Source organism: Schistocerca americana, chromosome 6, assembly GCF_021461395.2.
Source record: "Schistocerca americana isolate TAMUIC-IGC-003095 chromosome 6, iqSchAmer2.1, whole genome shotgun sequence".
In the NCBI taxonomy this organism is placed as follows: Eukaryota; Metazoa; Arthropoda; class Insecta; order Orthoptera; family Acrididae; genus Schistocerca; species Schistocerca americana.
In genome coordinates this window covers 629,441,104-629,455,061 of record NC_060124.1, presented here as the reverse complement: position 1 = coordinate 629,455,061, position 13,958 = coordinate 629,441,104, and the positions used below count along the sequence as shown (strand labels likewise).

The 13,958-nt window shown below is 41.0% G+C and overlaps 1 protein-coding gene across 6 annotated transcripts in view; it reads right to left on the bottom strand.

The window, feature by feature from the left end:
- The window catches only part of LOC124619882, a 67,765-nt gene that overhangs the window by 25,538 nt on the left and 28,269 nt on the right, over positions 1 to 13,958 (bottom strand). For 5 of the 6 annotated variants that reach the window (XR_006980157.1, XM_047146509.1, XM_047146506.1 and 2 more), the window contains one exon: positions 9,640 to 9,879. The exons of the other annotated variant lie outside the window; for it this stretch is intronic. Coding sequence is in view for 4 of the 5 variants with exons in the window: in XM_047146509.1 (XP_047002465.1) it covers positions 9,640 to 9,879 (240 nt within the window). In the remaining variant the exon portion in view is untranslated. The remainder of the gene's footprint in view (positions 1 to 9,639; positions 9,880 to 13,958) is intronic. 6 annotated transcript variants of the gene reach the window in all.

Sequence of the window (13,958 nt, the reverse complement as noted above, 5' to 3'; positions counted from 1 at the left end):
ACATATTAGGCTTCCTAAACCAAATAATTACAAGAAAAGTGGACATATGACGTGTAAAATTACTGGGAGCTGGGCAACATTGCAACAATAACATGCGTCCTCACTGTGATGCATTGAGCCGAATGTGGTCAGACGATGTAGAGGGCACGAAAGAACGAGACACAGAGTGGTTAGGGAAAATTAAGAACGTGTGAAGAAAATGAACTAGACACAGAGGAAAAGGTTGAACTAGTGTTAGGCAGTCATCAGAGGATGCACAGAAACTTAGGCCAAATAGAAAACTATAATTAGTGGAAAGACATGAAAAGAGGAACACATTAGGAACTATTACAAATCTCAAAGAAATAAGTTCACACAGAGAAGAGGGTACATAAGTTATTAAGGATCCAGAAAACTGTGACGACAGCATTTCACTGACAAACGGGGTGCTCTAGAGAACTCGTAGGACACTGGTGGAATATTTATGACACTTCGTTAGAGAGGACCACTGTACTTGGAATATATGGGAACAGTATACTGTTTCTGTATTTAATATGCCTCACAGTAGCAAAGTATCAACAAAAATAATCAGTTTTTGAAACAAACAAGTAACTGGATAGAAAAAAAATTTATTCATCATGTGGTGGCAGGAGAACACACATGAAAAAGGTATTACAGTTTGCAAGCTTTTGGAGCCACTTGCTCCTTCTCCTAACAGAAGGGTCGAAGGGGGAGGGAGAGCAGTGAAGGATCCTTCTCCTAGCAGAAGGGTCGAAGGGGAAGGGAGAGCGGTGAAAGAGGAGGACTGGTAAGGTTTAGGAAAAGGAGTAGAGTTTGGAGGAGTCACGCAGAACCTCTGGTCGGAGGAAGACTTACCGGACAGGAGGAGACGGAAAGACTGACCGTTATAGACTGCAGTGGACAAGATTCAAAAATCTGAGAGCTTAAACACGGTAGATACAGTAATACGAGAAACAGAGAATACTGCTGTAACATCGTGCACGAGCTAATAAATGCGGAAAGCTAAGTGCACTGTATGTGGTACAGGTGGGATGGGAATTGCAAAAAATAGAAGGTTAGAAAATGAAAGATGTGGAAAACTAATCTATCCAATTACTTATATTTTCACAGTAGCAATGGCTATACATTGTTGGCATAAATTTATGGGAGACAAGTACACATTCCAGGAGTCATAAAGACAGAGGAATGAACTGTTATGCATATCAGCCAACTAGAATGCTGCAAGCAGTACATCCAGTAGCACGAGAAAGGATAAAAGAAATGAAGGAAACCAGTAAAGCTCACACGAAGAGTTGGAGAATCGAAGAATATTTAGGATGCTTCTTTTGTTTGATGAGACCGTAAGAAGGTGTCATTCTAAGAACCTAGCTGCACAATTCCGTGGACCGTACAAAGTGATTGCAGATGACCTATCCGATGTGACAATTAAGATGTACAGAACTACGCAATGGAAGTACATGCGAAATCCCAAAATTAAACTTTTTCTGTGGTGTGTCCCAATGTCAAGTGTTCAGACTATTTTGTTCTGCTGAAGCTACCATAGCAGGGGTAGCTTACCTGGATATGTTACCAGAACGGCTCTTTCATCAGTTAAAAGGTGACCCCGAAAACTTTACTCGGCAACAACATCGGGCCCCTATCCGTCGGCACGTTTTTGTACGAGCACAGTCGAACATCGAAGCCTTTGACCGCTGGACTGGTGCTAATAACTGATATGACGAGGACACTGTTCTGCTGGCCTTGACCCCTGTGATTTTTTTCCTTTGGGCTTTGTAAAAGATCTTGTCTGCTTTGTGCCACTATCTAATGATCTGCCAGAGTTGAGACACAGAACTGAAGGGGCTGTTGTTGCTTCCATTGCTCTGGACTTATTACCCAAAGTGTGGGAAGAATTGTATTTTAGGTCGAACTGAATATTTGTATAAAAAACTGTTATAATATACCACTGAAACGGAACATTCCTTTGCAGACAGACTGTACTTTAACACGAACTTTATTATCTACATTGAGGACAGGAACTGATTAACATCAGCTACGTTGTGGGCGACACGTGCAGAGCAGTTGCGTAATGTTATTCAATACTATAACTGCAGTGACAGGATGCAGCGCACACACACTGAACATCACTTGCTTCATGACTCAAAGCACTATGGAGATGCATCAGGACCATTATTTCAATGAGCTTCTGGATTTAAATTCTTTACGACAGGGTGTACATGCGGACAATTTGGGGGGGGGGGGGGGGGGGGGAATAAATAAATAAATAAGAAAAAAACCACGTAGATTTTCCCCTGTTAAAAATACACTTTTTCTGGGTGAAAATGTACTATACCCTGAGAGAAAGTACATTTTTCCTTGTTAAGTGCCAGTATATTTTCCTTCGAAGCTGTAAAACTTTTCAATTCTTTGACTGGTAAACGTTTTATACACCAGCACAGAACTTCCAGCATTTTAGGAAACAAAATCCAGCAAGAAAACAATGTGTTCTGGAAAGCTCTTTGCCGTGGGGCAACATAAACATTGTATATACTGGTATTTCAAAAGTATAAATACGAATTCCAGCACGTACAGCACAGTAGCTTTTGGAGCAGTGAAATTTAGACTGTGCTGCACAATGCACTTCGTTAACCAATTATAGCTTGTGTCACACAACCTAGACAGCCGACGACAGCAGATATTCGGAGCACGGTACGGAGAAGATGAGACAATTTACTTGTAAAATGAGCAGGAAAGAAGCAAACAAGTATTGCTACGACTGCGACATATCCCCCTACATGTGAGAAAACTTTGACCCTTTCATTGGAAATCCAATTACGTGTGAAATTGCTGAACTCATCCTTCAATTTTTTTTTTTTTTCGTTTTCTAAAGGATAATCATACTTCTGCCATTGTTTTTGCATAATCTGTAATCTACAAAAGAACTGAAATAAATATGAAAAACTAACCTTGAAGCTTGGTCTCTTTTTAGCATGTGTTAAACACAAACGCACCATTAAAATTTTAAATAATGGCATAAATGGCTGGTCGTTTTTAAAGTGGCTGGCTCTCAAAAGGTTTAAGTTTCGAATGACAGTGAAACACTTCACAATTTAATTAATTCATCACATATTTTCACATGTCTTGTGTAAAAGGAAATTTACTTTGAAAGCAGTGCTTCTCAAATAACCATTCACAATATTTTCCCACAGCTTGTTAGAAATGTAAACACCTGTGATGTCACTCTCATCGAAAGCAATTTGTTCTTACAAAGTTTTCACAGTCTTAACTTTTGCTTTGGTGTTATTCTCTGGTTTATGTTTTACTGCTGCAGTATTATTCTGCAGCAGTGGGCTACAGTAAAATTATTTGTTAGAATATCAGTTTTTATCAGTCAAAACTACAAAAATTGATCTGAAAATTAAAACAATGAAAAATTCCCAAAATTATAACAAATTGCTGGACTTTTCCCGGATGAAAAAGTTCCCCCATTTTTTCTAGATTTCCTGGCCGTGAGAACGAGCACATAACTCCACAGAATACAGACTGCCACGCAACTGTGATACCAAATAGGAGAACAGCAGCTGTTGTAATTCAGAGAAGTAGCAGTGATTCTGACTGACATTTCTTCAAATGATCACTGTGTGTGCACGGACTGGAGGAGTACATCATCAACACTTGCCAAACTTTGGGACGGTACCGTATCTACAAACATCTACAGTGACATAAATGGTTGCACTGGTGCGTCATGTGCAATTTCCTATTCAGACATAAATCACAGCACCCTTTCAACAAATCTAAGCTTTCTGTGCACCTTTCCTAGTAATGTTTTGCCTGATCACCATATTTCATATAATTTCTTACTATTACCCATTAATGCATATACAATGTGATACACTCAAGACGTTTGCTACTAATCTTATAAGCAGATACTACACAGCTAGCTCTCTCTCTCTCTCTCTCTCTCTCTCTCTCTCTCTCACACACACACACACACACACACACACACACACACACACACACACACACACAGAGTCATTATTCTACATTTATCCTTATTTAACACTGATACAGAACTGCAAGAGAAGTTATTTATTTTCCCCACATGCTATCTGAGACAGAACACAGAGAAAGCCCGAGTGCTTCTATATTTTTGAACCCTTTGCCAATCAAACGTAAACTGCAGGAAAAGGATAGATTACTATTCACCATAAATATGACACGCTAACATCTCAGTCCATCCCTATGCCACTCCCCGTCCTGGGCCACAGCTACAGGGATCGTATCACTGTGGAGACCCTGGTGCAGGACCAGCCCAATCCACCTCCCAGCACTTCCAATTCCAGATCCGTCACAGCCTCGTCCTAGCCCACCAGAGGCCAGGCCGTCCGAGAAAGCAGCCACGTCATCTACCAGCTCTGCAATCACTGCACAGCTTTCTATATCGGTACGAGACAAACGGGCACCGCCAACCTGGGGGGCGAGAGCGAAGTAGCACCACGTGGTACAACTTGCAGGTGAACATAATGTGCTGGATTTTGACGGCTGCTTCACTACTCGAGCCGTGTGGATCCTACCCTCCAACACCAGCTTTTCCGAACTGCAAAAATGAGCATTATCCTTACAAGACATTCTCCACTCCCTCCCGAAATTATAGTTGCCTGAACATACAGTAACCTACTGTCGCTACTGTTTCCATCCCCTCTGTCCTTCCACCTCCTCCATTTTCGTGTCCTCTCACCCTCGCTGTGTGCCTCCCTCTGCCAATGCACCTGACCATCCTTTCCCCTCCTCTTCTCCTCTTTTTCAATCTTCCCCCTCCCTCCACCTCAGAACACTGCACCTGCCAGTATTGCTGTACCCTCATCTAGTCCCTGCATGCCCCGCCCGTCTTCTTCTCTCCCCCCACCTGTTGTTGTGGTCTTCAGTCCTGAGACTTGTTTGATGCAGCTCTCCACCTGTTGTTGTGGTCTTCAGTCCTGAGACTTGTTTGATGCAGCTCTCCATGCGACTCTATCCTGTGCAAGCTTCTTCATCTCCCAGTACCTACTGCAACCTACATCCCTCTCAATCTGCTTAGTGTATTCATCTCTTGGTCTCCCTCTACCATTTTTACCCTCCACGCTGCCCTCCAATGCTAAATTGGTGATCCCTTGATGCCTCAGAACATGTCCTACCAACCGATCCCTTCTTCTAGTCAAGTTGTGCCACAAACTCCTCTTCTCCCCAATTCTATTCAGTAACTCCTCATTAGTTATGTGATCTACCAATCTAATCTTCAGCATTCTTCTGTAGCACCACATTTTGAAAGCTTCTATTCTCTTCTTGTCCAAACTATTTATCGTCCATGTTTCACTTCCATACATGGCCACACTCGATACAAATACTTTCAGAAACAACTTCCTCACAAATCTATACTCGATTTTAACAAATTTCTCTTCTTCATAAAAACTTTCCTTGCCACTGCCAGTCTACATTTTATATCCTCTCTACTTCGACCATCATCAGTTATTTCGCTTCCCAAATAGCAAAACTCATTTACTACTTTAAGTGTCTCATTTCCTAATCTAATTCCCTCAGCATCACCAGACTTAATTCGACTACATTCCATTATCCTCGTTTTGCTTTGTTGATGTTCATCTTATATCCTCCATTCAAGACACTGTCCATTCCGTTCAACTGCTCTTCCAAGTCCTTTGCTGTCTCTGACAGAATTACAATGCCATCGGCAAACCTCAAAGTTTTTATTTCTTCTCCATGGATTTTAATACCTACTCCGAACTTTTCTTTTGTTTCCTTTACTGCTTCCTTAATATACAGACTGAATAACATCGGGGAGAGGCTACAACCCTGTCTCACTCCCTTCCCAACCACTGCTTCCCTTTCAAGCCCCTCGACTCTTATAACTGCCATCTGGTTCCTGTACAAATTGTAAATAGCCTTTCGCTCCCTGTATTTTACCCCTGCCACCTTTAGAATTTGAAAGAGAGTATTCCAGTCAACATTTTCAAAAGCTTTCTCTAAGTCTACAAATGCTAGAAATGTAGGTTTGCCTTTCTTTAATCTTTCTTCTAAGATAAGTCGTAGGGTCAGTATGGCCTCACGTGTTCCAACATTCCTACGGAATCCAAACTGATCTTCCCTGAGGTCGGCTTCTACTAGTTTTTCCATTCGTCTGTAAAGAATTCGTGTTAGTAGTTTGCAGCTGTGGCATATTAAATGGATAGGTCGGTAGTTCAAACAAATTTCGAGCTTGCAGCCGGTCGTCGTTCAATACTTCGCACGATATGTCAACTGGGCACCTGCCAGTCACCTTCAGCTGAGCTGTCGCAGACGCGAAAACGTCCTCCATTCCACAATATATAGCGTACTGTAACTATTCTGCGCATGCATCGAAAGCTTGATAGTTGAACCACACTGCCCGCCGGCCGCGCCCTCGCTGGTGAATAGTGGAACTCAGTCGCCCTCTGCGTTGCTGTTTGCCACGGCCGTCGATGCACTCAGTCGTCTTCGATTTGAGCAAATCGTGGAGATGACAGGATTCCATGCACTGTCCAGCTGGTAGCCGCTGTCACAGTTTAACAGATTTTCCGCCAGTCGTATTTCTACGGATTCTTCAATAATGGAGTCCCAGAAAGACGTTGCTGTAGACAAAATCATTGTTTTCTCATACTCCATTGAATGTCCAGTAGAAATACCATGTTCAGCAGAGGATTCTTGCTATTTTAAACGAAGTGTTACCAACAAAAGGAAGAAAAGCTAAAGATGGTTCTGGCATGTTCTCCTCTTTATTCTCTTCCTGCTTCTTAGTTTTAATTGTTAGTGCCCTGTTAATCTGCCGGATGGAATACCCATTTTCGCTGAGTACTGTCTTTAGATGGGCGAATTCTTGAGGTAAGCTATCTAGATCTGGGACAGTATGAGCTCTATGAACAAGTGTTTTAAGCAAATTCATGGTTTGTGATGGGTGATGGCAACTTGATGCTTGCAGGTACAAATCAGTACAAGTGTGTTTCCGGTAAACTGAATGCCCTAGAGAACCATCATTCTTCCTTCGACCAGGACATCCGAGAAAGGCAAACAACCATCTTCCTCTATTTCCATGGTGAACAGGATGTTGCTATGAATGGAGTTGAGGTGATGTAGAAACTCCATTAATTTATCTTCTCCATGAGGCAACACTATGAAAGTGTCATCCACATACCGCCAAAAAACAGTTGGCTTCAGGGCAGCTGATTCAAGCGCTCTCTCTTCAAAATCCTTCATAAAAAGGTTGGCCACCAAAGGAGACAGGGGGCTACCCATGGCGACACCGTCAGTCTGTTCAAAATATTCTTGATTAAACATAAAATAAGTTAAAATTCACAGGATAGATCGGTAATTTTCACATCTGCCAACACCTGCTTTCTTTGGGTTTGTAATTATTATATTCTTCTTGAAACCTAAGGGTATTTCTTACGCCTGTCTCATACGCTTTGCTCACCAGATGGTAGAGTTTTGTCAGGACTGGCTCTGCCAAGGCCATCAGTAGTTCTAATGGAATGCTGTCTACTCCTGGGGCCCTGTTTCGACTCGGGTCTTTCAGTGCTCTGTCAAACTCTTCATGCAGTATCATATCTCCCATTTCATCTTCATCTACATTCTCTTCTATTTCTATAATATTGTCCTCAAGTACATCACCCTTGTATAGACCCTCTATATACTCCTTCCACCTTTCTGCTTTCCCTTCTTTCCTTAGAACTGGGTTTCTGTCTGAGCTCTTGATATTCATACAAGTGGTTCTCTTTTCTCCAAAGGTCTCTTTAATTTTCCTGTAGGCAGTATCTATCTTACCCCTAGCAAGATAAGCCTCTACATCCTTACATTTGTCCTGTAGCCATCCCTGCTTAGCCATTTTGCACTTCCTGTCGATCTCATTTTTGAGACGTTTGTATTCCTTTTTGCCTGCTTCATTTACTGCAGTTTTATATTTTCTCCTTTCATCAATTAAATTCAATATTTCTTCTGTTACCCAAGGATTTCTACTAGCCGTTGTCTTTTTACCTACTTGGTACTCTGCTGCCTTCACTACTTCATCCCTCAGAGCTACCCATTCTTCTTCTACTGTATTTCTTTCCCCAATTCCTGTCAATTGTTCCCTTATGCTCTCCCTGAAACTCTGTACAACCTCTGGTTTAGTCAGTTTATCCAGGTCCCATTTCCTTAAATTACCACCTTTCTGCACTTTCTTCAGTTTTAATCTATAGTTCATAACCAACAGATTGTGGTGAGAGTCCACATCTGCCCCTGGAAATGTCTTGTAATTTAAAACCTGGTTCCTAAATCTGTCTTACCATTATATAATCTATCCGATACCTTTTAGTATCTCCAGGATTCTTCCATGTATACAACCTTCTTTCATGATTCTTGAACCAAGTGTTAATTTTGATTAAGTTATGCTCTGTGCAAAATTCTACCAGACGGCTTTCTCTTTCATTCCTTACCCCCAATCCATATTCACCTACTATGTTTCCTTCTCTCCCTTTTCCTACTCTCGAATTCCAGTCACCCATGACTATTAAATTTTCGTCTCCCTTCACAATCTGAATAATTTCTTTTATTTCATCATACATTTCTTCAATTTCTTCGTCATCTGCAGAGCTAGTTGGCATATAAACTTGTACTACTGTAGTAGGCGTGGGCTTCGTATCTATCTTGGCCACAATAATGCGTTCACTATGCTGTTTGTAATAGCTTACCTGCACTCCTATTTTTTTATTCATTATTAAACCTACTCCTGCGTTACCCCTATTTGATTTTGTATTTATAACCCTGTATTCACTTGATCTAAACTCTTGTCCCTCTTGTCACCGAACTTCACTAATCCCCACTATATCTAACATTAACCTATCCATTTCCCTTTTTAAATTTTCTAACCTACCTGCCCGATTAAGGGATCTGACATTCCACGCTCCGATCCGTAGAACGCCAGTTTTATTTCTCCTGATAACGACGTCCTCCTGAGTAGTCCCTGCCCGGAGATCCGAATGGGGGACTATTTTACCTCCGGAATATTTTACCCAAGAGGACGCCATCATCATTTAACCATACAGCAAAGCTGCATGCCCTCGGGAAAAGTTACGGCTGTAGTTTCCCCTTGCTTTCAGCCGTTCGCAGCACCAGCACAGCAAGGCCGTTTTGGTTATTGTTACAAGGCCAGATCAGTCAATCATCCAGACTGTTGCCCTTGCAACTACTGAAAAGGCTGCTGCCCCTCTTCAGGAACCACACGTTTGTCTGGCCTCTCAACAGATACCCCTCCGTTGTGGTTGCACCTACGGTACGGCTATCTGTATCGCTGAGGCACGCAAGCCTCCCCACCAACGGCAAGGTCCATGGTTCAGATTGCTATTAATGTGACAGTTGCGTTCCAGTCAGACCTGCTGGTGGGAGTGGACATGTGTGCATGAGGTGTGCTTCTCTCTCTCTCTCTTTCTCTCTCTCTCTCTCTCGTGGAAAGCTATACTGTGTAACAGTCTTTCTGTCGTGCATTTCTGCTTCTCGACAGGTCACCTTTGTTGTGAGTAAGAATCTATCCTTTTCCTTATATTATTCTTATTCCAACCTGCAGTTTCCAAAGCTTGAACCTGCAAAGTAATTATGTAGACACAGATCTTTCCTTACCTGAGACTGATGAGATTCTCCGGAAACTTATCAAAAGGCACTCCAGTAACATCCGAATAATCGAATGTCAGACAGCGCAAACCTGACAATTTGAGGATGCTGCTCACACCTGGCTGCAACTCTGTAAAATACGTGGTACCGAAATACATGGTACCCATTCGCAACGTGTGAAGTCGCGGTAGCCCGACGAGGCAGGGGAATAGGCCTCCGCCGAGTCTGCTACAACCTGTCACATCTAGTCTGGAACAAACCACAAGTGCACTATCGTTTACACGGGAACAAGTTGGCAGAAATAAATATGATGAATTTTACTCCTAGCTGTCACCTTTGAGACAGAGCATTTTTCATGTAAATCAAAATTATTGTACATCTTCAAGTAAAATTGTTCCAAAATTAAACTTAAGTCTAAGGTGAGGGTGATGACAAATACACCTACAAAGTGGCATGACTGTCATAAAGGAAAAGTCACAAAAACAACACCTTACACAAGATCTGAAGCAAAGATTTGCAACATTGATGACGATACCCTACTCCTTGAGATAGCCTGAACATCAGGCTTTATAATCAGCAAGCCATTGTTAACACAATGGAAAAGAGCAAAATGCTACATTAGCCACTATCTCACAATGAGAAACTTCAGGGTTATGCATTGAGAAGAAAAAATTTTCTTTATTTCTTTAACAAAAACACACTTTTTGCCTAGAGAAAATACACTATCCCTTGGGTGAAAGTACATTTTTTCCATGTTAAGAGACAATATACTTTTCCATTGAGCTATAAAATTATCAGTCCTGGGAACTGTAAAGGCTTTTATGCTCCAGTGCAGAGAAACCACCATTGTAATATTTCCTTACATAAAGAATGTAGGTAGAGGTTTCGCTAAGAATTTTGCACGATTGCACTGAAATGCCGATTCTTTGCATATACAAATGTTTACCGCATTTACCCGATTATAAGATGAGGCTTTTCCCAAACTCATCATTCCTAAACTGAAGGATCATTTCATCTCGTATTCACAGTCAACATTTTCACATTGTTTTGTAGAGCATATAGAGGTCATAATACATTTAGAGATGAAGCTTTGACTCTGAGGTCACATGCAGGTCAATTCTGAAGAATTTGGAAGGGCAGGGAAAGGGTGGAGGGAGGGATGACAGATGCCTTCTCAGGTCCCACCAAAACCTTTGAAATTGCAATGTATTCTGAATAAACAGGCAAATAATTGTGACAGCAAAGATATAAATTTCACAGCTGTACTGTCAGGATAATGATTAAAAACAGTGGTACCACAAAAAAACTGGGTTAGAAGCAAAATAGGTAGAAAAGAAAACAGTCCAAATATTAATGAAAACCATATCTTTTCCTTTATTTTAACTCCTTATCATAAAACCCTGAGTTACCTCAGTTTTATTATTCTGACAGATACTAAAAATCCATAGTGTACTTGGCCAGCTTATAAATAGACCTGTGAAAAAGTAGAACTCCATTTATACCTGTTTCAGCACTGATAGTTAAGTGTTCAGCCACTATAGAGCATCTGGTACTGCGTTTGCACCTGGCTGTCGTGGTGGTTGCCACTCGGTACCATCTTTACTGTGTGCAGCTTTAGATGCTCGACAATTAAACACGTGCATTCCAGCCTTTCTCCTGTATTGTTGTTTAGGTTTACTACAGTGATCCTAAGTCTGACATTGAATTTAAGCATGTTGTTGTTGTTGTGGTCTTCAGCCCTGAGACTGGTTTGATGCAGCTCTCCATGCTACTCTATCCTGTGCAAGCTTCTTCATCTCCCAGTACCTACTGCAGCCTACATCCTTCTGAATCTGCTTGGTGTATTCATCTCTTGGTCTCCCTCTACGATTTTTACCCCCCACGCTGCCCTCCAACACTAAATTGGTGATCCCTTGATGCCTCAGAACATGTCCTACCAACCGGTCCCTTCTTCTAGTCAAGTTGTGCCACAAACTCCTCTTCTCCCCAATCCTATTCAGTACCACCTCATTGGTTATGTGATCTACCCATCTAATCTTCAGCATTCTTCTGTAGCACCACATTTCAAAAGCTTCTATTCTCTTCTTGTCTAAACTATTTATCGTCCATGTTTCACTTCCATACATGGCTAACACTTAAATCAATACTCGACGTTAACAAATTTCTCTTCTTCTGAAACACTTTCCTTGCCATTGCCAGTCTACATTTTACATTCTCTCTACTTCGACCATCTTCAGTTATTTTGCTCCCCAAACAGCAAAACTCCTTTACTACTTTAAGTGTCTCATTTCCAAATCTAATTCCTTCAGCATCACCCGACTTAATTCAACTACATTCCATTAGCCTCATTTTGCTTTTGTTGATGTTCATCTTAGATCCTCCTTTCAAGACATTGTCCATTCCGTTCAACTGCTCCTCCAAGTCCTTTGCTGTCTCTGACAGAATTACAATGCCATCGGTGAACCTCAAAGTTTTTATTTCTTCTCCATGGATTTTAATACCTACTCCGAACTTTTCTTTTGTTTCCTTTACTGCTTGCTCAATATACAGATTGAATAACATCGGAGGAGGCTACAACCCTGTCTCACTCCCTTCCCAACCACTGCTTCCCTTTCATACCCCTCGACTCTTATAACAGCCATCTGCTTTCTGTACAAATTGTAAATAGCCTTTCGCTCCCTGTATTTTACCCCTGCCACCTGCTGAATTTGAAAGACAGTATTCCAGTCAACATTGTCAAAAGCTTTCTCTAAGTCTACAAATGCTAGAAATGTAGGTTTGCCTTACCTTAATATTTCTTCTAAGATAAGTCGTAGGGTCAGTATTGCGTCATGTGTTCCAACATTTCTACCGAATCCAAACTGATCTTCCCCAAGGTCCGCTTCTACCAGTTTTTCCATTCGTCTGTAAAGAATTCACATTAGTATTTTGCAGCCATGACTTATTAACGTGATAGTTCAGTAATTTTCACATCTGTCAACACCTGCTTTCTTTGGGATTGGAATTATTATATTCTTCTTCAAGTCTGAGGGTATTTCGCCTGTCTCATACATCTTGCTCACCAGATGGTAGAGTTTTGTCAGGACTGGCTCTCCCAAGGCTGTCGGTAGTTCTAATGGAATGTTGTCTACTCCTGGGGCCCTGTTTCGACTCGGGTCTTTCAGTGCTCTGTCAAACTCTTCATGCAGTATCATATCTCCCATTTCATCTTCATCTACATTCTCTTCTATTTCTATAATATTGTCCTCAAGTACATCACCCTTGTATAGACCCTCTATATACTCCTTCCACCTTTCTGCTTTCCCTTCTTTCCTTAGAACTGGGTTTCTGTCTGAGCTCTTGATATTCATACAAGTGGTTCTCTTTTCTCCAAAGGTCTCTTTAATTTTCCTGTAGGCAGTATCTATCTTACCCCTAGCAAGATAAGCCTCTACATCCTTACATTTGTCCTGTAGCCATCCCTGCTTAGCCATTTTGCACTTCCTGTCGATCTCATTTTTGAGACGTTTGTATTCATTTTTCCCTGCTTCATTTACTGCACCTTAGAAAGTGAAGAAGAATGTGGCGTTATTTCATTCGAGACCGAAAGTGACGACAGTTTGCCAGTCGAGCGACAAGTACTTGCCGGTGGTACGAGATAAATACGTCCACTGTGCTCTGGCCAGCTTCTACGAGATTTCTGTTCACAGGAAACCGTTGTAAAATCCACACTTAGAATTGACAGCTGCACAGAAACCTAAAAATGACTCCAAGTTTCAGATATTTCAATCGAAGTCTAGTGCACCAGTATGCTCAGGATTTTACTATTGGTGATTTTCAAAATTTTGCAACTTATAATTTTGAGCTCTAAAACCCATCTTTATATTTCAGTATGTAATGTCTTTCAGTATATAATGTTTTTCATTAATAAAAAATATCATTTTTGGAACATAATTTGAAAAAAAAAAATATATATTAAGGGGTTAATTCTCCTTGTATTATCAAAATGTAGACAGTCAAAACTGGAATTTTAGGCAGATACATAATGTCAATAAAACAGTTTGTTACTCTGATTCGTCAGGGTATGTTAAAATAAATGTTTCTAAAGAAGCCTTTCGGATCGTCTTATACTTGGGTAAAAACAGTAGTAAACTTCATGCGTGTTTGACAATTGTTGCACTCTACCTCAGTCATATTGCAGTTTTAATGGCCAGCTGCATATTTTATTTATTGTCTTGACTTACAATTCTTTTTCAACACAATTTCAGTCACAACATTTATGAGTAACTCACACGATTCTGTACTACTTCACCAGTTACGTTTTCATTATTCAGCAAAATACTCTGTCT